General features: G+C 37.1%; 1 protein-coding gene across 1 annotated transcript in view; it reads right to left on the reverse strand.

Annotated features, from left to right (window-relative positions):
* Nucleotides 1–5618: 5618 nt before the first annotated feature.
* Nucleotides 5619–25774, reverse strand: part of LOC108967074 (potassium voltage-gated channel protein Shaw) — a 66461-nt gene continuing 46305 nt past the window's right edge. Inside the window, exons 11-13 of the mRNA XM_018930317.1 lie at nucleotides 6588–6692; nucleotides 6012–6445; nucleotides 5619–5843 (exon numbers count right to left, since the gene is read on the reverse strand). Of these exons, the coding sequence (XP_018785862.1) occupies nucleotides 5619–5843; nucleotides 6012–6445; nucleotides 6588–6692 (764 nt within the window). The remainder of the gene's footprint in view (nucleotides 5844–6011; nucleotides 6446–6587; nucleotides 6693–25774) is intronic.

Here is a 25774-nt window from a genome sequence, read left to right on the forward strand (position 1 = left end):
GATTTCTATGATTTGGATCAACGTAACCTGTTTGTTGAAAAATTGTCCTATTTATCAAAAAAAAGTTCTCTTTTTTTATTTACCTATTTTTGTTTCCGCAATCGAAGAAGTAAGTTACCGGCCGGAAATATGCTTCAGATGAAGAGAAAGAGTTTATAACCTCTACGGAAGGCCTTAATTACTGACAGAGTTACCCGATTTTCTTCAAGGGAGTGTGTCAAATTGCTTGAATTAGGCTACGGAATTCTGCCCCAACCACCATTTTATCTTCAGATTTGAGTCTACGTGACTTACTTTTGGTTCCAAACTTGATTAAGTTTCTCACCGGGTAGAAGTATAAGTCTAGTGAGGAAGTTATCGCAGCCGAGGAAGGCTTAATTATTGACGGAGTTCTTAGAAGCCAGTGTAATTCAAACCAACTGACTTAATATTATTAAAACATGTTGTTGTTATAGCGGTTGTCTAAAACTGATGCAAATGTGATTAGATTGCTGATATAACAGATCCTGGCCTGGGCTTGACAGTCATTCACCGAATAGAAATATATGACGAATGAGGAGATTTTCGACGCCACGGTTGATTTAAGTATTTAAAGAGTTTTTAAAAGCTGATATCTTCCATTGTTGTTGTAGTTGTTAACTAGGACCGATCCGGCTTTAAATTGTCAACTAAACAACTCTATGGTAGATTTAATATTTGAGTTTATTCGGGTATCATAAAACCGGCTGTTCAGGGAATTGCCTGCTAAGACATGGTTACGGATTTCTGTTTTTTTGTCAATACTTGCTGTGTAACGTCGACTCTTGCATTCCTGACAGGTCTGAACCGTTCAATTTCTCGGTGTAATTGATGAGATGAGTATATAATAAATAAAACTGAACCAAAAATAATATTCAAGTATTCCAAAAATATAATAAAGTAAATATTATATTTAAGAAAATTCAGTACGAAAAGCAAAAGTTTGAGTTTTTTTTTTTTTGATTTTCAACATTTTTATAAACATTGCTTAATGCGGTCACCTCGTGCAAGGAATTTACTGAACATTTTTCATAAATGGAGTTCTGATAAATAAAAATAAAAGAAATAAATACAAAAAATTACTAGAAATTTTTTATAAATAGTTTAAAGTAAGCATTTTCATTTATTCAGTAAAGTCAGTTCGAAAAATTTTTTTTAAATATTTTTTTATTTAATTTTCTTGCAAGAAATTTACTGGAACTTTTCCATAAATGGAATTTTGATAATTTTTCCTTGTTTTAAAGCTTTTCGTGCAAGAAATTTACTGACAATTTTTCGTAAAAGATTTAAAGTAAAAATTTTACTAAATTCTCAACGAAAAGTTCGGATTTTGCAAAATATATATTATTTTGTTTCAAGAAAATTGCGTAATCTGGTCACCTCATGGATAGAAGAATACGCCAGCTCTACTCTATTCATCCGATTTCGACTGTGTGCGTGAATAAGTGGATTTACTTTGCTTTTCAGGTGTGTGTGTTTGTGTGCCTGTGTCAAAGACAAAGTTTGGTTAACGGCTCTGGGCAATTGTTGTTGCTGCTGTTGTTGTTACGGCAAAAGTAAATAACGATTGCTACAATGGCACTCGGTGCATTGTAACAACAAGTTTAATATTATTTGAGTTGCATTCATGAAACACATACCGACATCTGGCAGTGATTCCCAACAAGAAGCGTGGCAGCGTGGCCACTTTTTTCTATTTGATTGGCTGTTACTTGCATACATACATATGTATGGCTTTGCAGTCAAATTTACTTTTTTATTCATTTATTTTTTTTTTATTTCTTTTTTTATTTTTTATTTTGTATTTCTTATTTTNGAGGACTCTTTCGCACATTTGTTACCCACTTGAAGATCACTCGAATGACTTGAGTATCTGCCTCCGCGCCGTAAGTGTTTGCCTTTCACCGCACTTTGTTGATTTAAATTTTGTTTATGCTTCCGTTAAGAGTTGTAAATAAAAGCTGTCGTTTTAATGGCTATTAATCACATAAAGCCTCAAATTGTTATTTTGCGTATGACGAATCGTGAGTAAGCACCACTAAATTTGTTTTGGGGGAATTTTACGAACTTGATATATATGTGTGCATGTGCGTTAATGGGTAAAAGCATGACGTATGTATAAGTGATTGACTGTGCTGAAGAGTGGTAAAAATCTTGGTTATGGAATTTATGTATATTAGGGTGAGCCAAAATAACAAATATTCAGTTCACTGATTCAAATAAACGGAAATAGAAGGCAAGTAAGAAAAAATTTAACTTCGGCCACACTGAAACCATAATACCCTTCACAGGTGCACTTTCTATAGCAGCAGTGTATATAAGAATATATTTGTCTCGATTTTGTTCAATCAGTTTGTATTACACCTATATGCTATAGCCATCCGATCTGCACAATATGTACGGTAATTATAGCGCTATGTTGCGAAATAAATAAATGTGACAAATCTCGTGAAGTCACTTTTAAAATTAAAAAAGTTTTCCATGTAAGGACCTGATTTTGATCGTTCAGTTCGTATGGCAGCTATATTCTAAAGTGATCCAAAATCGGCGAGACCGACGAATTAGCGGCTTCTTAGAGAGAAAAGGAAAAACAAGTGTGCAAAATTTCAAAACGATAAATCGGAGGTGCACAAAATTCATAGTGGCACTCGATAGAAGAAAAAATAATTAGTCATTGACTGGTGGTATCACATGCCCGCACAATAAGACTGCAGATCCACATTTCTTGCTCTCTTATGCCTAGGACAAGGCGCCAGGGAAATAATTATCTCTTGTGCACTTTGGCAAGACTACGCTGTCAGCAGCTGGAGTTCCCACGACATGATACACTAGAGGAGGTATCGATAGCGGGTCCCCATGTACTATTAAATTTCGCGTCCTATAAGGCTACTGCTCCTCAAGGATCTACTAAATGAACTCCATCTGGTATCGCAATGGACCAAACATGATTTAGGTGTGACTCACTGACGTACCAGATTAACTTAAGCTAACCTTATAATGTGTTCGACGTTTCCTTCTGCCTCTTACCAACTTTGTGGTAGAGATCACTTTAATCAATAATTTTGTTATTCAGTTTCTAGGCTCACCCGAATACACATATAATATGAGATGATGGGAGATATCCGCTGACAAATGGACTTCATGGTTAGACAATTTGTCAAAGAAAGCTGTAAGCCCACAGCTAACCTAAATGCGATTAATAATAATGAACTAAATTCTTATTTTAAATTTTATTTTTAGTATGAGGCATATTTATTTCAAATTTTAGAAGATGGCACTCTATCACTTTTAATTAAATATAACGATTTTCTGCATTTATTTCAAAATTATGAATGTATTATTTAAGAGTTCTTATAGGGTGGAACAAAAGCATCACATTCAATGCTTGCCCAGAACAAGCAAATAGTGTTGTTTTCCCAAAACAAAAAATATTTTATTGAATATAAAACCCCGAATTCACATATTTTACATCAATATATATGTACTTTGTCTGTATGTATGTGCCCGAACTAGTCGCTCAGTCGGTATGAAATTTTGTCCAAGTTCTCTCTCCGTAAGCTGCTGACTTGAAGAACCACTGATATCAGACAAACTGATCCAAATCAGATCTTTTATAGAAAACCTTCTTCTTTGACAAGATATAATCACGAAATTTTGCATGGACTACTGCCGAAAGTCTGGTCGTTAACGACCTGCCTTAAAAACTATATCCTGACTGCCAGGTTTGCCTGGTGATTGCCTATGTAAACATCGTTACTTATGATCAAAGGAAACTACTTGAGTACCGTGTACGAGATGAGATTAATTACTAGAATATACAAGATCACGGTGACACCTCTGCCGCAAATGATCGGCATTAATCAGCAGATATAGTGAAATATCTAGATACCATCTTGGATAGGAAGCTTTGATGGAAGCCGAATACCGAAGGGAGAACAAAAAAGTCATCGATTGTCTTGTAATGCTGTAGAAGAGCCATTGGCCAATGGTGGGGTTTCTCACCGAAAATAGTCCTCTGGTCACATACATTATGCTCTATCAAGTCTTTATGTGTTGAAGGGCTCTACAGAAGACCACACTTGCAAAGAAATTCGAAAGTGTTCAACATGTGTAGTGCATAAAGGTCCACTCCAAACATGGCACTAAACGCCATTTTGCAAATGGTGCCCATAGACATCATTGGAAGGTGTATAGCTGTGAAAGTTGCTATCAGATTCAGAGAATCTGCGTTCCTAAATGAATACATGTCTGAACACTTCTCACCACCTTCAACCGAACTCTGCCGGGTGCTTCTCTGCCCATATACCAACGAACTAGCTGAGGGTGGTAAGAAATTGTTGTAGGAGCAGGGCAGTGAGCTCCATTATGGATAGGTCAAGGCTTGGAGGAACAGTTGGTGCAAGTGTTTGCTGTCAGGAGCTCTCTATCAACTTCAGCTTCTGACTTCCTGTCAATTGCAGTGTTTTTGTACCCGATGATGCAGCTTTTAAGGTAGCAACAAATTTACTGCTCCGGAGTGCAGCCTTCTACAGAGAAGTGAGCGTCCGCTCAGATAGCACGACAAGGATACTATCCTTGAACTCATTGGTCAAGGAGTACCTAATGTCGTTATCAATAGCATCGAGTCTCTTTTTTGATCAGACTAGTATGGGTGGTAGGCCGCAGCGGAATCGCAGGCAATTGTAAAGCTGATGAGCTAACAAGAAAAGATACTTTAGAGGGGCTATCTGTAGAATAAGAATGAGTCGATGTTCCCGTCCTATCTTGTCTACTACTAGATAGCTGGACTTTGCGGGAGCCTGTCTAGTACTGGGCCACTATCGGTCTATGCACTGTCGCCAAATCTTTTTGGCCCAAAATCGATCGCAACAGACCTAGTGATCTCTTTGGCTTCAGTAAGGCTAGCCGCTCTCTAGTTGTGGAAATGTAATGCCATAAGGCTGGGAATCTGCCATCTGCCATCTTCAGAAGCTGAGTGGAAAAAGAAGAGGTGGAAGATGCGCAACCCTTCCTTAATGACAATCTCTTGTTTGAGAAATCAAAACTAAATTATTATTATTTTTTTTCTCGAAGGCAGAGCTCGACGACTTCGAAGATACTTCAAATTAATCATAAAATTCATAGAAGAGACTTAGATGACGATATTATTTAGGTTTGTTGGTGGTTTAGTACGAAAAATGGAAATTGCAAGTTCATTCCACACATCAAGTTATTATAGAAGAATTTGCTAGACATCGACTTTCACTTCAAACTATCTACATTAATTTGCAACACCTGCTGTTCATATTTAAATCACGCTATGCTTTAAGTCAATTAGAAATCTTAAAATACTATATACTATATAAACTACAAACTTAACGAACAAAGAGAAAAACAAAAACAAAAACTTACGTCACTAAAAGCCTTATAAATTTGCGCTTAATGGCTGCTCGTTGAAACTCATTAACTGTCTATCTTACATCCGCTTCCAAGCGTTGACCGCACCATACACAATTAACACGAAATATACAGTTATACTGGCTATCCACTACATACATACACACATACAGACATTTAGCTGCATCCATTTAAAATGGAAATTTCCAACCGATATCCCGCAATCAGCGCAAATCGGTGCCGTATAAGCGGCCACCGCTGCCACCTCTACTACCACCACCACCAGCACCAACACCATCGCCATCATCACCATTTGTATACTCATTAACACTGCCATTACGGCTCTCATAGTCGTCCTCGCCCTCATCCGTCGCATTGGCGTAATCGCTGCTGCAACCATCGTCCAGCAGCGTCACCTTCGGCGGTGGGTGATGATGTTGCGTATGCTGCTGTTGCTGTTGTTGTTGGTAGTGATGTTGCTGTTGCTGTTGCTGTTGCTTTTGTGGACTTTGTGTGCACTGCGGCGAGCATTGTGTTTGCTGATGATGTTGTTGTTGATGTTGCTGTTGTTGTTGATGATGTTGGTGTTGATGTTGTTGCTGCTGTTCCATATACGCATTGGAGTTCTCCATCTCCAGCAACGCACCACCGCCGCCATCATTGACCGCAATCGTTATATTACAACCACTCGAATGATGCACATTGCCGTGACCAGCGCTGGCGGCAGACTCACGCATTTGCTGCGCGGCCAATATTTGTGCAGCGCGCGCGCTCAGGTTGGGTGTGCGTACGCCGGGCGGCATTTGTGCGGAGGCCACACTAATAGTGGGCGGCACATTTAACGCAGCGCGACTGCCCGTGTGACTGCCGCTGATGTTGTCCGTGCTGCCAACGCCACCACCACTAACGCCGCCGCCGCTGTTGAGGCAGTGATGCGCGCCGGTGATATGGTAGGGCGCCTGCGTGTGATGTAATTGGACACCGTTGTGCATGCCATCGGCGCCAGGCAGATGTTGCGGCGCCAACTGCAGCGCGTGATGATCTTTGCATTCTAAACAGAAGGGCAAAGAGAAAGAAGAAAGAGAGAGATTAAAGGCGTAAAGTAAGGCAGCGTGGCCATAAAAGAAAGAAGAAATGCAAAAGCATGGTATGTGGCATATTAATTGCAAGTCGTTGCAAGTCGGTGACCTTACCTAATGGCGCTAGCAGCTTAGGTTGCAGTGGCAGCATAAAGTCATGTCCCGTTGTGGCGGCGCGCGGCTGCAAACTCTGTACCTGCGGCACGCTCAAGTAATCCGCTAATGATTTGAGAAAAGAGAAGACGTATGCAGCGAAAATTAGAAGGCGAGACTATAGACTGTTCTACATATGTAAGTATATAGCTTATTGGTGAGTAATAATAATTTAGTAAAATATTTGAAAATTTATAGAAAAGATGTTCTAACCTCAAATATTATAACATGAAGGGAGTAGTCGAAAGATTTCAATGCAAAAATTACTGCACACACTTTTTATTTATTTTTTATTTTTTTTCAAGCAACTACTTAAATATATATGGCTATTAAATATGCTTAAAAATATATCATGATACAAAAAATATTCGGAAATTGATTAAATATGTGATATATATGATTTCAAGCAACTTAAGATCAATAGCTAAATGTGTATATACAAGAAAATCGACTTTATACGTAAATATAAGTTTAATATAAGATTTATATAAAGTATATAGCATAAGCAAACAACTGGCGTGCCATTCCATATGTTAGTATGCATAACTAGTTGCAATTGTAACTACTTACCTATTCTGAAATTATATATAAGTTACCACTTAATCACATCGTCAAATAAAAATTACAGCTTACACAAAGAAAATAATATTAATATTAAGAAAATGTTTTAAAAATTTTTCCATGAAAAATAATCCTCATTAATGACACAAATTTTGGCGAATATATACTGTGCCTAAAAAATAAGGTGACATTGTATTTATTTTGAAAATTCTTTATTTATTCTTCCAAATCAATTTCATCCCCTTCAAAGTAATCCCCACTAGTACATTATGCCAACGGATTATCCAATCTTCGAAACACTGTTTGTAATGTCACTTTCCGGGATGGCCTTCAGTGCCGGCATCGCTGCGGCTTGAATATCGTATAAAAACGGTGTCCCCGGAGCGGTCTTTTGAGCTTGGTGAATACGGTGATTGCGGTACGATATGGGTTGAGTTTTTGGCGAATTGATAATTTAATGCAAATGCTTTGCTCAACAAATTTCGACATCGCAAAAAATGAAAAACTCACTTTTAGCAGCTCACAAAAAGACACGTATCTCAAACACTAATGAATATTTGGACATGAAATTTGACAAAAATGTGAGTGACAGTACTACCAACCTAAAAAGAAATAATAATTCTCCAAATCCTTCGACGCGCAGTCTAAATTCAAATGTCACCTAATGGCACACGTGACTGTTATTGGAAAATTGGATCTCTCGAAAAGTAAGTTACTTTAGGAGTGTACATAAGAGTTAATTTGAAAACATTACCACATTCCCACGTTTTATGAATGCAATCAGCTAATGTTATACATTGTGACAAAAAAGCTCTCCGGGTAAAAAAAATTTCAAACAAATGTATTCTGCTAGATTGATAGTACTGTCTTTAACTTACTGTCTATGCCAAACATGAGCGCGATCTGTCAACCAGTTTGTTTACAGCAGCTGCTTAATTCAGTATACCTCAGTAGTTATCTCAGCTTACAATGGATAAAAATTTCGAAAAAAGAATTTGTCTCAAATTTTGTATTTATAACCAAATTTCGTGTCCGAAATTGTTGCAAATGCTGGAAAATCAAAAACTCAAACCAAGGTGTGGTACAACGATGGTAGAGACATCGCTGAAGGCATGTTTCATTGTGGACGACCTTCGATCTCTTCATGAAAATATGAAACAAGTTAAAGCTATGCTGCTTGAAAATCATTTAGCAAGTGTTAAAAAGAAGGCAAGTTAACTCGACATCTCTCGCAAGTCTGTTCGCATGATATTTTGGGTATGAAACGTGTTCTTGGTCGACACGTACAGATAAAGCTGAATTTTTTTCAAAGAGAATATCGTAACCAGGACATGATTGATCCCGCTAATTTGATACACGCGCTTATAAGGTTGCCATGCAAACAAGTCAATAATCATCAGAACGGAGGGCAAAAAAAAAAAAAAAAAAAAAAAAAAAAAAAAAAAAAAAAAAAAAAAAAAAAAAAAAAAAAAAAAAAAAAAAAAAAAAAAAAAAAAACACCACAAAACAAACGGTCAATAAAGAGTTCTATTTGCCCACATTAAGGCATTTGTGTGAGTACATTCGTCGAAAACGGCCGGGATGAATACCATCGATCAACCACCTTATTCATCACATTTAGTTTTTTTCGTGTTCACCAAACTAAAATTGCCGCTCCGATGAACGCGTTTCAGCCATCCTAAAAAGAGCTTGTATGAAAAGTGTTTCGGTGACTGGTAACATTGTCAGCATAAATGTATTACATCTAGTGGGGATTACTTTGAAGGCGAGAAAATAAATATTGATCAATAATTAATAATTTTATGTTTTATTTATAATTTTTGGGTGCTTTTTGGGCACAATGTATAATATTTGAAAGATAAAATTGCATATTACAAAAACTTCTCAGACAGTTTGGTGATTGCTTGACTCAGCATTGTTTAAGCACATGTCAAAGATGGTCACGAGGAAAGAAAAGATACACAAATTTTTACAGAATTTATTTTATAAAGACAAAATAAAGCTAGTCGGCTGAAACATATATTCTGTTTATTCAGTTAACCCAAAATTTACACATGAATCAAATTCCAATATGTGATTCACTGCTGATTTGAAAGAAGTCAAATCATTTTCATAGCAGATGGTTTCTGGCGACGTAAGTGGGCCAGTTCTGACAAGGTCAAATGAAAAGGGTTCTGGTAAGGTCACGGTAAGCCACGGCAATCTATGTCAAAGCCAAGGTCCGCGGTTTGTTTGATTATGTATTTAGTGCATATAATCACCAGGGCATAGATCCATCTACTATAAGTAAGTTGCTTCCTACGACAAAACTTGTAATTCGGAGATTTGCTATTGATAATTGAACCAATTGAATTGAAGGAAGGAATCGTCCAGAAGCAGTCTGATAATTTGAATGTCGCTAAGGCTATGCACATTTTCAGAAGGAATTATAGTGAATTTCTGAGGGGAATAAGCTCCTCAGTGATCTTCTAAACATATATCAAAGGTTTTCAGTCAATTTTAAAAAAGGATAGAGAGATAATTTGTGGTAAGAAGTTAGCTATTTGCCCCAGTAAGAAAAGTGAATGGTTTTATCTGCTCAGATAAGTCTGGCAATGATATTGATAAAGGTTCAGATTTCATAAAGAAGGATTTGTTATGTCTCTCCAAAGGTTATATAGTATTTCCTTTTTTTTTAATTTCAAATATTTGAAATTGTAGGAAGTATAGCTTTTGTGTAGTTAAATTAAGATTATTATTCGTTGCATAAAGCTCTAAATCTGCTACACGGGCTGAATAACGACAATTGAGGTTGCTTTATCTTCCCTTTCTTTGAGCATTTTGAACATAATAATATCGAAACTCTTGTTAGCAGATACCTCTTTTTGATCGACAAGGGATTGAGAAGCAGACCCATCTTTCGCTGGAAAATGGAAATGGAAACCTAGATGAGGACAAACCGGGATAAGAAAGCTCTTGGAGGCATCCATGAGAATTGTTCTTCGCATGGCCTATGCAGTCTATTTGAATGCGGTCAGCGATGGGTACAGAAAAATACGGAACTATGAACTGTTTGATGTAGAGAAGGCAGTGTATATTTACAGAAGATGTTACAGGGTGCCAAGTCTGGCAAATATGCTAGCTGTGTCTTGGCTCTCGTTTCACGACAGTCACATTAATGCTAGAATGCGGCGTCGCATTCAGGTCAGATCAGGAACGAGTCTAACATAGACAAGTTTTGACACACTACATACCTAAATGGTTGAGACGATTTTATATTCAGGTCTTTTATTACTAGTACAGCATTGTTCGACTTTGATACGCTTTACTTATGACTAAATGGTTGAAACCATTCGTAAGAGATGTTGAGATCCTCTGGAAGACGATCATTTTCAAGCTTTAACTCTTTCGATGTTATCGTCGTTAACAGAGCTGGATGGACGATTCGCATAAGACTAGTTTTCGCTGATTTCACGACCTTCACTAAAAGCTTTGTGCTACTCAAATACTTAAGTTCGTAATAAAGTAGCTGACCTGAAATACTTTTAACGTTACCACGGTAAAAACCGATAGACAAACGTCGAAAACATACAGCTGACAAGCGCAGATCAACTAACCGAAATATGAGGATCAAACTTCTCAAGATCATAGATAATAATTGTACCAATCTAGGAAAATAAGTTATCGAATAGGTCTATGCGTGAAGTTTATATGAACCAGCTCGGGCCCAGTAGACGAGTCGTGTTTAACAAATAGTTGCATAAGTCGTCCCAGCTAAAGTCAGCTGAAGTCCTATTCGGATAAACAAAGTCAAAAAAGTCCATCAAAGTGCTTTTAAACTAGTTTCTCGAGTTACTTCGTTTAGAACCATCAGCATAAGTCAAGCAAGGTCCACACGTACCAAGTTAAGTCAAATCAAGTTGACTGGAATTACCTCAAATTAACTAATTGCTTTTTTCTGCAATTTTCAACTGCGCTCCCGAAGTTTTCAAGATTGCTTTCGGTAAAAAATAAATTAACACCGCTTACCAACAAAAAGACGGCTGTAATTGCATTTCTTGTACAGTCATTTCGTCCAGAGTTGTAAATCATTTGCACATGCATACTTAATTTGTTGGAAAAATAAAGAAAAACATGAACAAAAAATAAAGTAAAAAGCAAAAATAAAAGCAAACAACTAAAATAAACAGTGTTAATGAGGCAAACCATGTCGACAGCAGCTGAGAATTCTCCGAAAAAATCACGATTCAGCGGCGGTTCGACAAAGAAAAACAAAGAAGAATGCGAATAAAAAGAAAGCGTGAATAAATACAAGTGCAATAAGCAAGCAAACATTGCGGAAATTAGTAAAACTGAGCAAGAATGCAAATAAGCCGAAGTTGGGCGTCAACAAGTCACGGAGAGGGCAGAAGACCGCGAGACACGGTGAGATTGGTGGCATACAAAGCGAGAAAAACTGTCTGCTGTTGGTGTTTTATTGCGAGCTAAAGAAGCATCAAAGGCCAATTCAAAGCGAATAAAAGAAACAGAGCAGCTTATTAAGACATCAACAGGGATGATGGCAGGAAGGACCCAGGCAGCAGTGACCGAGTCGGCAGCCGTCGCCTTTCGAAGAAAATTTTCACACAGTTCCACTTCGACTTTCACTTCACTAATATTTTTACGCTTCGCTCTCTTCACGCTCTTTACTCTCTTCTCTTTCTCATTTCTATTACTTTATTGTGGCGCCGCAATCATTTGTACCGCATATTAATCACGTGACAGACACAATATGTTGCTGCCGGCACTCCACACAGTTGGAAGTCATATTTGTCAAACACGAAATGACTAGCGGACATCTTGTGTAGTGTCGCAGAGTCACAACGAAGTATAGAAGGGCAGCATAGTCGACATAGTCATACGCCCCCTCTTCGGCCAGTGCCGTGCAACAATTCTTTCGTGGGAATTGCGAATCGGTCGCCGAAAGCCAGTTGACGTTCGAAGGAAGTCGGAAGTGAGAACACTGTGCTGAATGAAGGTAATTTGTCACGGCGACGAGAGTTCGTGTGAAGTAGAACTTTGTAGAGTTGTAAGGCAGGAAGTATGTGGAAAAAGGTTGGTCAGCTGGAATTTAATTAAAACTTTCCCCGACACGTGTTTGCAGTTGGACAGCGCGTGCAAGAAGTCAGCAAACAAATTGGTGAACAAATGAATAGTTGGTGCTTATGATTCGTGGCAATTAAAATGATATTCGTTTTGGAATGATTTAATAAAAGCGCAGCTTCTTGACTTTGAGGGATTACACTTGAGAAAAATTTCTTTAAATTAGTTCTATTGATTTGAAACTTTCGCACGACCTTCCTAAATATAATAATTTATTTTCAGCGGTAAGGCCCTTCCTTCTGGCTCAATGGAAGAAGAGCAACGCGAAGAGCTAGAAAAAACAATAAAAGTATTTTGGTCTGGTTTGTGGGCCGTCGGAATGATGACCGTCAATGGCGAGAAAACTTCGATGAGCAAATGATTTCCAAAACGTCCTTCGATTGGTCACTAAAATCGTGTATAATCACACTGTTAGACATTTTCCTGCGGGGATATGTATAGTCTTAAGCCTACGGAGACAACTTCGCTTCTATTCAGGCCTTGGCGCAAAACATGACGCGTGTCAGTCCTCAGTTATCAGGCGAAGTGCTCGAACGAGTCATCCAAAATTGGACTCAACGGATAGACCATCTGAGATCTGAGATGTAGCCGCGGCCAACATATGAAAAAGATAATCTTCAACAAATAAATACTAAAGAATGTTCTTTTAAATGATAATAAACATTCGCAATTATATTGAAACTTTCTTTATTGCGCAGTTGGATACCGGTTGCGGACCGGTTGGAAATTTTTCGAGACTTTTTCGAGAAAAGTTGGAGGATGCTGAAGTTAAAACAATTGCAGGGCCGGCGTTCTTGGCTGTCCAAAATGGAACTGGTTCTGGATCGAACTTTTAACTTAACTTTACCTAATATAACCTAAACTATCTCAGCCCCAAGGGCTTCCAGTTAATAACAAAATGGATAGTGCACCTAAAGTTCTACAACCTCCGCCCGGCTTTGGACTACCGTCAAGGCTTTGTCTAATCCGAAGAGACATGATGACCGATTTGAAATTCAATTCACTGGCCATGCTTCTTCGTAGTTGAAGAATTTACGCTGTCTCTTCGATAGACAAAGTCAAACGATGTGTTACCTCAGGTCCTCAATCCGTCGCTGACCACGCTTCAAATACCCGATGTGTGTAAAATCGGAAGAGTAGTCCCACTACTGTAACTTGAGAAACCCGCCAGTAAAGGGGAGTGCTATCGTCCGATAATTCTCTTCTCACTAGTAATGATGACACTTGAGGCCTTGCTACTCCCGACCTTAGCGGATGACCTTCAGCATGGCTTCCGAAAATTGCACGTAATTATGAATTATCGTCATAAATGCCCAGAGAGTTCAAGGCCTCAACCAAAATCACCCTGCGAGAAGACGGTCCTCGTAGCGTTTGGACTTGTCAAAAGTCTTTGACACGCTTCCTCCAGTACCTAAGATGTGGACTATGAACTACCTCGAACGTATATGCTCAAACGGAAACGACTACCACTCCGAATTTTTCGCATCCCCGCTGCACGGAATCTAACACTCTCTCTCACTAAATTCACAGCGACCATATTCATCAGCTGAACTAGGGAGTAGTTGACCTCCGATTGTCAATAACCCGTAGATTTCAGGTGCGACAACTGTACTCTTCACACGACACATAATTGCCAAAGTTTGGGGCCGCAACGAAACGTTTTTGGCAACATACAAGGCAATAAGTAGCCCGGTACTTAACTACGCCATACCTATATGGCCGCCTGGGTGCAGTGAAACACAGACGAGGAAGTTAAAAAAATGTCAGAATATTGCACTCCGGACTACAACAGGATACCTCTTTGCAGTTTTTGATGAGATGGTTTCGCGGAAACCGTATGAAATGTTTCCAAGGTGTGCATTTGGGAACATAGCAAAACACTTGCAGGAAACTTCCTTTTAAAGCAGACCTTTGAGAATATTGTAGAAAATTGGAGGATTACGGTTTGTATCGAAAGAAGGCAATTGTGCTGGTCAGTTTAACCAAGTATTGGTTCATATTTCTTTTCAATGGTTATATTGACCATTTGTCCATAAGTTTAAAGCTTGGAAGTACCGTCATAAACCGATTCAATCGAACTAACTGGTTATATGTAGCTTTAATCGGACGTAATATGTATTCGGCAATTTTCGTAAAATATTTTTACATATTTAAATGCATCTTCCTAAAGGATTTTCTACCTCCTTTTTTACAACAAAAAAATACAACAAAAAAAGGCTGACAAAACCCTATTTAACCCAAACATTCAGTACTTTATCATTATCACCGAATAATTGCTAAGGTAAACCCTTTAAGACTACGAATGGTCTGTACTACACTTAAAACAATTTTGCTGTGGTTATTGGTGTTGTTTTTTCTAAATAACTCGTTGAAGGGAAGCAAACTGCCAGCGGCGACATCACATGACCCCACTGCGGAGCGATGCGACAAGACTGCAAGTGCCACAGCTCACTTACAGACACCCCTTGTATTGGCGCGCTGTGTGGAGCACGCTGTGGACCTTGTTGAAGTGTTGAAAATAATTGGCAAATGTCAACAGAAGAGCTGCGCTGCGAGCGGCGACAAACAAGTTTCACTTTTCAGAGCGAACATATTTTTAAGGGTAATGGAAGGAGCAAAAGGCCAACAGCGCTATATTAGTACAACAATAAAAGCAACAGCATGAAAAATTACTCGTATTTACAGTTCATGCTAACTGCTCACCGAAGTGAGCGATGCATGGGCTAATGGAGTGCAGCTACTAGTTGGCTGTAACAACAAGAATAACAATAATAATAATAAAAACAATAATAATAACAGAAAAAGCAACAATGGCAACACGAAGTGCAACAAAGAAAAGAAAAAAAAAAACAAAAATAAAATAGCTAATCTAACAATAAAAACAACAATAATAATAGGAAATACAACAAGAAACGCAACAATAATATTAAGAAATACAACAACAAAAACATTACGAATTGTTGTAAATGCTGAAGAAAAGGTAAAAAACCTATTCTAAAAGCAATAGCAAAAACCAACAAAGAAGTTTGTAAAAATACAACAAAAATAACAAAAAAAATTTTAAATAAGAAAACAAAAACAACAAAAAAATTTTAAAATAAGAAAAAAATAAAAAATTTATAAAAATAGACGCAACAAGAAACAGTCAAAAATCTCCGTTAAGAACAACAACAACAACAAAAATTAAAAAGTAAAAAATGTTATAAAAGTTAAAGGAACAACAATAAACAAATTATTTGTTAAAATCACAACAACAAACACAACAACAAGTGTTTTACAAACAACAACAAACCAATAATTTGTTAAAATGACAAAAACAAAATGTTCTAACAGGAAAAACAACAAAAAAACATATCAATTAAAAGTTTTGTGAAAAAACAGTAGCAAAATTGTAAAAAAAAAGAACTGAAAATGTTTTATAAGTGAAAACGCAACAACATTAAGCAAATATTTTTTTAAAATCAAAACAACACAAACAACAAAACCTTTCGTTGTGCTTTACAAACAACAAAGAACCAATATGTAGCAGGAAAAACAAAAACAAACAAAACTTTTGCAACAAACACAACAACAACTAAAAATATTTTAAAGGCAACAACAAATATGAGAAAAATGAGAAAAACTCACAACAACAAAAATAAAATTTTAAAAGCAACAATAAAATGTTGTAGAGGGGAAATTACAGCTATAAACTGTTTTTCTTTGTAATATTTACAACAAACAAATTGTTGCAAAAATTACAAAAGCAAAAACAACCAAATATTTTGAAGGCAACAACAAAAAATACAAATTAAAAAAAATAACTTTGTAAATTAAATTAATTAAATGAAATTAATTAAAACAACAAAAATTATGTAAAACAAAAACTTACAACAACAAACAAGTATTGTTTTTGCCAATAACAACAACAAAATGTGGAGGGAAAATAACAGCAGAGAAAATATTTTTTGTAATAATTACAACAACAACAAAAAATTTACATCAACAAAAAAAATGTTGTGAAAGCTGCGAAAATAACAATTTTGTAACAGCAACAACTAGAATAAAAACGAAGTGAACAGCAAAAACAATCGCGCCAGTGCTTTTAGTCAGTTTGTCGCTGCATTTTCGCCACTAAATATCGTTGCATATCGCCAGGCGCCACAGCGTCGCGTCGCCCCAATTGAAAATGTGCATACTTTATGTGCTGCTGCTGCACTTTTGAGCAATTTTCCGCCATTTACGTTATAATTCAATGTAAAATTTTGAAGCTACGTTGCGCGCGTCAACAGAGAACACTAAAATTTGAGCAATATTTACAAAATGGCTGTAATTGCTGACAAAGTGTGGGGAAAGTATGAAAGTATATATATATGGCAGTTATGAACCCCATATTTGCAGCAATTTTCGTTCAGCGCTTCAGTAGCTGCCTGGCGTCTGCCTCCGGAAGGCCCTTCATCACTTAAACGGAATGTTTAAAATTTAGTTTAATTGAAATGCATAAAATTTTAAGCAACTACCGAAGTCTGCACACCCACACGAATGACGCGCCATATTCTGTTGCCGTCGCACCCAAATATTTTTGCTCTGGTTTGCAATGCATTTTCGAGACTTTTGCGTTGAAATTGAAAAAGTTTTTCCATTTAACGCAGATTACCGTAATAGTTGTTGTTGCTCAGCGGCTGACTTTGGTGTTGTCCAAATGAGCGCACAATACATACATACATATACTTATGGTACTTGGCGGCTAGCTACCGTTTAATGTCATCCATATTTCGGTTCATAAGCAGCAGTATGCTTTGGTTTCCACTGCTGAACCATAATTCGGCCACTTGCCCGCCGCTGTAGTGTTGTAAGCAACGGTGGAAGCTCACAAAATTTTACATTAATGAGTTAATAAGTTTGGCCAAAAATGACGGCATCTTTGGCGATTGTTAGCGCAAAGCAATCAAAATTTGCTAAAAAGAAAAGTGGACATAATTTACAGCGCACATAAGTAAGGTAGGTATAAAAACGTGCCGAAAATTATGCAAAACAGGAATAAACGTTTTCTGGTTTGGGGGGACCGAACTTATAATACCCTTCACAGGTGCACTTTTTATAACATAAAGGGGCATAAAAGATATTTTTCTTGATCATCGGTCAGTTTGTAGGGCCGCTATATGCTATAGTGGGCCGATTTCAAAAATTTCTTCGAAGATTGTAGTGATATCTGAGGTTATCATCTAAGCCGACTGTTGTGACGAAACCTATTCAAATAAAAATGTTTTCATACAAGCACTTGAGTTCGAAAGGTCATTTTGTATGACAGCTATATGCTATAGTAGTCCGATCTGAACAATTTATTTGGATATTGTAGAAATGCCTTCAACAATAATCCACGTCAAATTTCATGAAGATATTTTATGAAAAAAAAAGTTTTCAATACTAGAAGTTGATTTCGACTGTTCAGTTTGTATGACAGCTATATGCTATAGTGGTCCGATGTCGTTGGTTCCGACAAATAAGCGGTTTCTTGTAAAGGATAGGAAGCGTGCAAAATTTTAGATCGATATCTCAAAGGAGAATTTATTTTACGTACACACAGACGAAGAGACGGACTTGGCTAAATCGCTACAGTCGTCAAACTCACTATTTTTAGATACCATATTCGTTATAGGGGTTGTAGTTGTTGTTGTGGCGTCAGAACTTTGTCGAGCTGACAGTCCTTCCCTTGATAAAAATTCGGCTCTGTTTCGGTTACTTGGACCCGACGCTTCTGGGAATCGATACTTTATCAGGAATCAGTACTAGGCGGATGACATGATAACCACGTGAGACTCTGTACCCTGTTAGAACTTATGGAATTTGGATTCAAATATGAAGGGATTTAGACACTGTACTACTAATCCAACGGGGAAGTCCTTTCTACAATTACTTAAAATTTACCAGAAATACAAAGAATATTAGGCTTAAACCAAGTCTCTTCGATTGGAAAACATTTACCAAAGACCCATGATCGAGCAATGTTCAAAATAATACTTGTATAACATCAGCGTAGCTACAACCTGCACATAGCTCCTTCTTATTATGTGTCAAAGCTTAAATGCTGTTACTGAGAATCTATATTTCCTTCCATTGACGTTTTCGGGGTTTTCATCAAACCTTAGAAGCTTAGATTTCTGCAAAAGTCCCCAAAAATCTATCGATAGACTGAAAAGATAGTTTCTGAATTAAGTGCTCAATTCAGTGGTTTTTCGGGATTTCCAATGTATCATAGGTGTCTGGAAAGCTCACGAAAGCTCTATGAAAAGCTTTTACGAAATTTTTATTGAAAGGTGGGAACAATTTGTCAATGTGTGTGCCAACACGATGCTCTCGATGCTTCCAAACTACAGACCTAAGCTCTATTTTTAGTTTAACCGAGTATTGATGAGACCTAAGCTTTAGTGAAAGTTTCAACAAAGTTCAATGTTTCGATTTATATATGGCAAGAGTGTCTACGCCAATCAAGAAGAAGAAGAAGAGTGGATTTTATCTTTAATGACACGGGACTCTCATAATTCTAACAAAGTCCTCAGGAGTTCGTCCAACTTAAATTCATACAATCACGGGTTTACTCGAAGAATATCAGATGTGGCCTATTACAACAATACAACTCTGAGAGATTGTGTCTCTTACTTTTATTCGAATCTACGCCTCTCTTTCGATTTGAATCCACCATTGTAAAATCAAATGGGAGTTCGAAACACTGAAGTTCGTTAGTTAGTTAATACAAAAACAAAAGTTACTCTTATAGAGCAATCAGGTCCGGGTATAAATACGACCACCCAAAACAAGCAAAGGCAATCAAAATATAAGCATATCTATATATTTTGCAAGAACTCAATCTCCAGCGCTTCTTCGTCCGCTTAAAACTTTAAATTGAGATGTGTAATTATCCAAAAGTAAATTTTAAACTTTTCACCAAAAAGTAAGCACTAGATGGGGCCAGCAAAGCGAAAAGAGTGTGTGTAGTTTATCTAGAGAAATGAGCAACATAGTAGACGCACTGTTGCATAAGTGAGTAAGCGAGTAAGTGAATTTTACTTGCCTTCAACCTGTGAGTTAGTGAGTGAGCAAGCAATCGAATAAGTAACTGTGTAAGTAAGCTGCCGACTCATTGATTCTGCATGTTGCTTTGGCACAGCTGCTGGAATTATTTATGAAGAACTTGCTGTCATTTTCGCAAAGAGAAAGACAGAAAAAGAGAAAAATTAAAAAAAAAATAATAATAATAACTTTTTCTCGTTCGTAGCATCGTTTTGGGAATCTTGCGACTCAAGTGCCATACAAGTTAAAATAAATTGTAATGAAAACTTAAAGTTGACTTTATGCGCGTTGCATTTCTCACTCTTGACGCGCGCTCCCACTCTGTGGATTGTTAATGTGAGTTTATAGTGAATGCGATGTGAGTAGTTGAGCATGTTGTGCAAGTAATTACTGTTGCCAAAAATGACAGATTTGAAAACTTTAAGTTGTTGTGGTAAAATTTCCATCGTTTGAAATAATTTGCGATGACGAGTGTGGTCTTAATTGGATGGTATATGAAAGATAATCATGACCTTCTATATACTATTTTGATTGCTTTGACCTTTTTACACACTCCAAAAAATGTATTAGCAGAAGAAATACAATCAATACAACTTTTAAAATAGTTTTTCCGAAGAGCACAATTCCGAAGCAGTTAAGCGATACATTTTGCTGATGGGGAACTCATATTACTATTTCAGTTTGGTAAAAAACTTCGCGCAGGGACAATCCCTTATTGTAGTAACTCCTATATACCAAACTTTTCAGACTTTATTGTACCACAACACATATTTAAATATTCGCTGAATAAATACTAAAACGCCTATTCCGCTTAATAAAATTTTGTCTGAATAAGGCACTGAATATAGAAACGTCTATTCAAATGAAATTAAGAAAAAGTGAGCTGAATGAAGCGGTAAATATCAGCACGCATATTCAGCTTACGAAAATGTTAGCTGAATAAAACGCTGAATACCAAAACGCCTATTTAGCTTAAGAAAACGTGGGCTGAATAAGGCGCTGAATTTCAAAATGCCTATTCAAATAAACCGAATTTTAAAACTACTTAAATAATACGTTGAATAATGAATTAATTATTAAACACCAAAACGACCATAGAGCTTAAGAAAATATCAGCTGAATACCAAAATACCTATTTCTTCTTCTTGATTTCTTCCTATTTAGCTTAAGAAAATATTAGATGAATACTAAAACTTTTATTCAGCTTAAGAAAATGGCAGCTGAATGAAGAGCTGCATACCAAAACGCTTATTTAGCTTAAATATCAACTGCATACCAAAGCGTTAATTCACCTTAAGAAAATGATAGTTAAATAAATCGCTGAATATCAGAACAACTAACAGAATGTCAGCTGAATGCAAAAACTATTATTCAGCTTAAGAAAATGTCAACTGAATGAGGTGCTGCATACCAAAACGCTTATTTGCCTTAAGAAAATATTAGCTGAATACCAAAATGCCTATTCAGCTTGAGAAAATACCAGCTGAATAAATTACTGAATTTCAAAACGTATATTTAAATAAAGTTAAGAAAAAGTTAGCTAAATAAATCGCAGAATACCAAAACTCCTATTTAGCTTAAGAAAATGTGAGCTGAATACAAAAACTTTTATTCAGCTTAAGAAAATGCCAGCTGAATGAGGCGATGCATACAAACATGCATGTTTATCTTAAGAAAATATTAGCTGAATTAATCGCGAAATACCAAAGCACTTATGTTATAACATTGTTCCTCACTGGAGAGAGAGAAAGTTTTGACCAGAAGAATTGGATAAGATCCACATAGAAGTTTCCAGCAGAGATCTGAATTTTGCCATATGAGTAAGCTGATAGGTGATCAAAAGAATTTTTGAAAGATTTTTTCTGTCGTTAATGATTAATTTTATTTGGTAATTCTTGTTTAGTTTAGTCTAGTTAGATTAGTACAGTTTAAAGACCCTTCTATAAATTCAGTATAATTTGTTTCTAGGGTTATGTCGTTTGATGGCCTCTTGTAAAAGCTCGAGCTCCCTGTATTAATATGAAACAGAGTACAGTGATCTTTTCATAACTTTTTATAACGTTTCGTGACATCGTTAAGTTTTAGAAACCCCTATGGATTCATGATTAGGGTATTACATGGACTTCGAATAATGACAATACATTTTGCGTTTCTTTTATAAAGAGCATACTCCAGTGATAGATATTTTTGTCGCCAGCTGAGTTTCTCTGAAGTTCTCAAATCGTAATTTCGTAAGAAAGGTGTTTAAAGGGATACGCGACTATATTTCTATAGATCGTGGGTTCAAATTAAAAAAAAAAAATACCTTCAAGTGAATACCTTTGATGATATTTCGCTTTGTTGAGGTAGTGAAAGAAATCAATAAAACGTCGGGTAACCTCAAAATGAAAAAAAAATATAAATTTGGAGAAAAAGTGTGTCCATCTGGCAGAGGCTTTTCAGTATTTCCAGCAAGTCAAACAAAGCTTCTGTTAATGTTGTAGCAGAAAAAAACATTCTCGAAGTATTTTTGAGGATTTCTATCGAGTTGAGATCTTGGCGGAATAAAATTCTAAGCTTTCCGAAAACCTGCCCATCGTGAGGTCTCAAACTCATCGGTTGTTGTAGGTTAGAAATTTGAAATATTAAGCCCAGAATGAATATTTATCATGAGATTTATCGATAATTTTTTCACATTTCGAAGGAAATTATACATATGAAGGAAAGTCATGAAATTAAGAATAATATTTAAAAAATAACACTTGTGTATAGTATTTTTTTTACTGTGATGTTTGAAGCTGTTTCTTGCTAGTTTTGGATTGCTGAAACTAAAAATGACAGCACAATCTTCCTCACGCTTAGAATTTTTTGAGTTGTGGTTAAGAGATATAGGGCCAAACCATCATCATTTATTAAAATTACAAAATAACTGTACGTGATGGAAAATTTTTAAACTAAAAATCGTAACCTCAACTACCCTACAGACCTCTTAGCACTTCAGTCGCAATTTTTCCACTCAGATTTGTGAGTAGTTTAATTTATGCAAAAACTTTACACTGCGAACACAGCCGACGTCAATAAAGCCCATGTAGACTTCCTTAATTGACAAAATGTTCGAAAGAGAATAATCAAAATGGCATTCACGCAATTTACATAAAAAAGCACTAAAGCTTATTGTGGGCACATTTCACTTGCATGCAACTTGTGCGAAAGAAAATAATAAAAAGAAAGAATAAGAAATAAATTTAAATCGATTCGGCGTGCTTTAAAATGTTTTCAAAGGGTTAGAAGTGGGAAAAAGGAAATAACTTAGCAATTCAGCAAAGGGAAATAACAATAACATTAAAAAATATCTTAGCAAAAGACATGCATACCTACTCAATGCTAAATAATATCCATATTATATAGAAAATGCAATAACAACTAAATGTACACACAGTCGCACAAACACAAACTTACAGCTTATGACCGCTGGGCCGCCGCTGGTCAGCATTAGCGATGTCTGCGCGGTTGCCGACGTTGAACCCGACGGATGATTTGGCAATGGTGAGGGCATCCTCGCAGCACCGCAGGTGGCACCGGCCGTGGCGGCGGTCAAAGGCACTGGTTGTTGCCCCGGCATGTTGAGGCCTATCACATTAACGCCATTCATGCTGCCTGCACGATTCAAGCATACGAGTACAAATACAATTTACAAAATACAACAATACACGGCCAAGGCGAGCACAATTAATTACCTTACATTATATGCCTACAAATAGTATATACATATAAATACGCAACAACAACAATGGTAAAATATACAAAAGCAAAAGAAGAATATGCCTGTATAACGGTACTTTTAGTTAAGAAATATATTTTTTGTTAGTACATTTTATGTGTATTCGTACATAGCAGTATGGAAGTATATAATGTATGTATGCATGTACAGTGGCTAAAAACATGTCCTTAAAAATCATAAATATTATTTTCGGGGATTGATTAAAGCTATCTGGATCCAAGTTGGCTTCTAGGGCAGCTATTACAGCATCCGAAATGTAATTACTACTCTGCGACCACTACATACAGAAAAAGTATTCCTATCCAGGAAAAAACCGAAAGCACTAGGTAGCGCCTTGGCTCAGGGTAAGCGAAAAGGGGGAATAGGAAGCAAGTTCCACCATTCAATGGTTGTTGGAGTTTTAACTGGTCGATCGGAATTGTTGCGGCAAGATTGAACATCAGATCTCACAATTTTAGACATCCTGCCGAAACATCGGAAATAGAAATAAAACACCTAGACAGATTTATGATAGATTCAGGTTGTTTGGCCGATAACCTATAATATTTTTTAGACTGGCTTCACAATGAATAGTATATAACAATCCAAGTATGATGCCCCGCTTTGCTAAGAGATCAGCCACCTTTGCTCGAAGAAAGCGATCTGTTACCTCACCTACAGCTGACGTTTACAGCTGTGAAAACTAAGAGTTAGTGGAATTTTTGTTGTGTATAGCCACATAGCCTAGCTAAAGAAAATATTAGTTAGACTTCTGGAACCCAAAGACAGAAGGGTTCTTTGGTTCGTTGAACTCGAGAACACCTATGTTCTACAATTAGGCAATTCAGTCTACACAAGACCGCTACAAAGACACCGAACTTGTCGACTTCGCCATGACGTAAAATGTGCTGCCTAGAAATCCGAATATTCATAGCGGAATGTGTGTCCCTCCTGATCAGTCAACGCCAAAGCTACAATTAGACGTGTGTGTGCGTTTCGGTGTTTAAATAGCGACATGAAATCAAATTTAGCGTCCAGAGAAAGCTAGACGTCGCAAAACTGGGACACTACAATGCCATCCTGTATTTCTGCTGCTTTGGTAGAGAAGTCAGAGCTCCCATCCCGAAGATGCCTGCAGACAGTGGAGCCCCATTTTCGACTTCATGTGTGCCACTGCTGAAAGCGTACTAGGTTTCAACATCCTTCTATGAATGCAAAGAAGCACTCAGCCTACAAAAGGAATTTCGGAAGTTGGGGGGGGCAAGAGAGACGCGAAAAACGTGAGCACAGAACCGTAAACGAGAAGCGATCGCGGTATGTAAAAGCAGCAATGATACTCAAAAGTTCTACCTGAAGATCAACTTAAGGCTTTAAGTCAAGTGATCTGGTAACATATGCGCAGGACGTACGGAAAATATGAAAGCAAAACTTTTTTAACTTAATTTTTGACGAAAACTATCGCCTGTGGAGAGGTAAGCCCAGAGCTAAAATCAAAAAAGTTGGTATGATCTACCAACCTCTAGTCATGATGAAGTCCGCAACATTACACCCACTTAAGAAGAAGTGAACGGCAAATGCAAACGTTCTCTCTGACGGCGGAGAGTGTCCGATAGGAAACATATACAAAATATGGCTAAACGAAATTATGCCTAATGAATAGAACTTCATTACATTATATGCTGTCTAAAAGGAAGATGCTATCATTATTATCCATGCAAACCACCGAGGGATCGAATCCTGTGAGCATATTGCGTAAAAGACTGAGACCACTTGCCAACAACGTGCGGCTTTGGACTAGGTAGTTCCACTGTTCCATATTAAGACCCGAGAATATGAACTCGGCACCTGCCATCTCTTCATCGATTACAAGATAGCTTTTTAATCGATAAGGGCGTCGGTATACCGCTTTTTCTGAGCCTGTTATACCTGCAAAACTAATACGTCTTTAAAGTAGGACTTTGAGCAACAACCGCATGGCAACAAGGCAGGAATGGACCTTCCAAACCTACTCATATTTACTCTCAGTTAGGTTTCAGACAAATTGACTGCGCACCTTGTGATCTCTATGAAGGTTATGTTAGCTTATTCCACCTGTCCCGCGATACATAAACCTTCTGGTCTTTCTTAATGTCAAATGGAGGTTCAGTTTAATTCGATTTGAAGAATTCGTCATACAGAACTGTAACGCTTTTTGCGAATTTTCAGATCGTCTTGATATCCACTTTTGATACTTTAACTCACTTTCTGCATGTATTGTCGTTAGTTATGCCCACCCGGCTCTAATGTGATCCCAGTACGGCAGGCTTGCCATGAAGCCAACAACCGTCTTGCAGTCCTTTCGAGCCGTGCGAGTAAACCTATGCATGTTTTTTCGGGCACGATCTTGCATTCCTTTCTGGCCTGATGCCTTTGTCAACCAAATATCTAGGGAAAATCGTATTCAAATAAAACGAACAATAACGATAGTGTAGTTCGACAAAATATCAGAAACTAGATGTTTGAGAGTACAGAAAAGACATTTATAAATCACGCAACAATTAAAATGAGCTCTAGCTAATAAATAAACTCTAATTGTGAAGATTTTAAAAAATATTTAATAACGATAAACTGTCTAAAACATATATAAGGAAGCGAAATATAACTCTTAAAAGATTACTAGCCACTGTACATATATGTA

Source organism: Bactrocera latifrons, unplaced genomic scaffold (assembly GCF_001853355.1).
Source record: "Bactrocera latifrons isolate USDA-ARS-PBARC rearing strain unplaced genomic scaffold, ASM185335v1 scaffold_175, whole genome shotgun sequence".
NCBI classification, from domain to species: Eukaryota; Metazoa; Arthropoda; class Insecta; order Diptera; family Tephritidae; genus Bactrocera; species Bactrocera latifrons.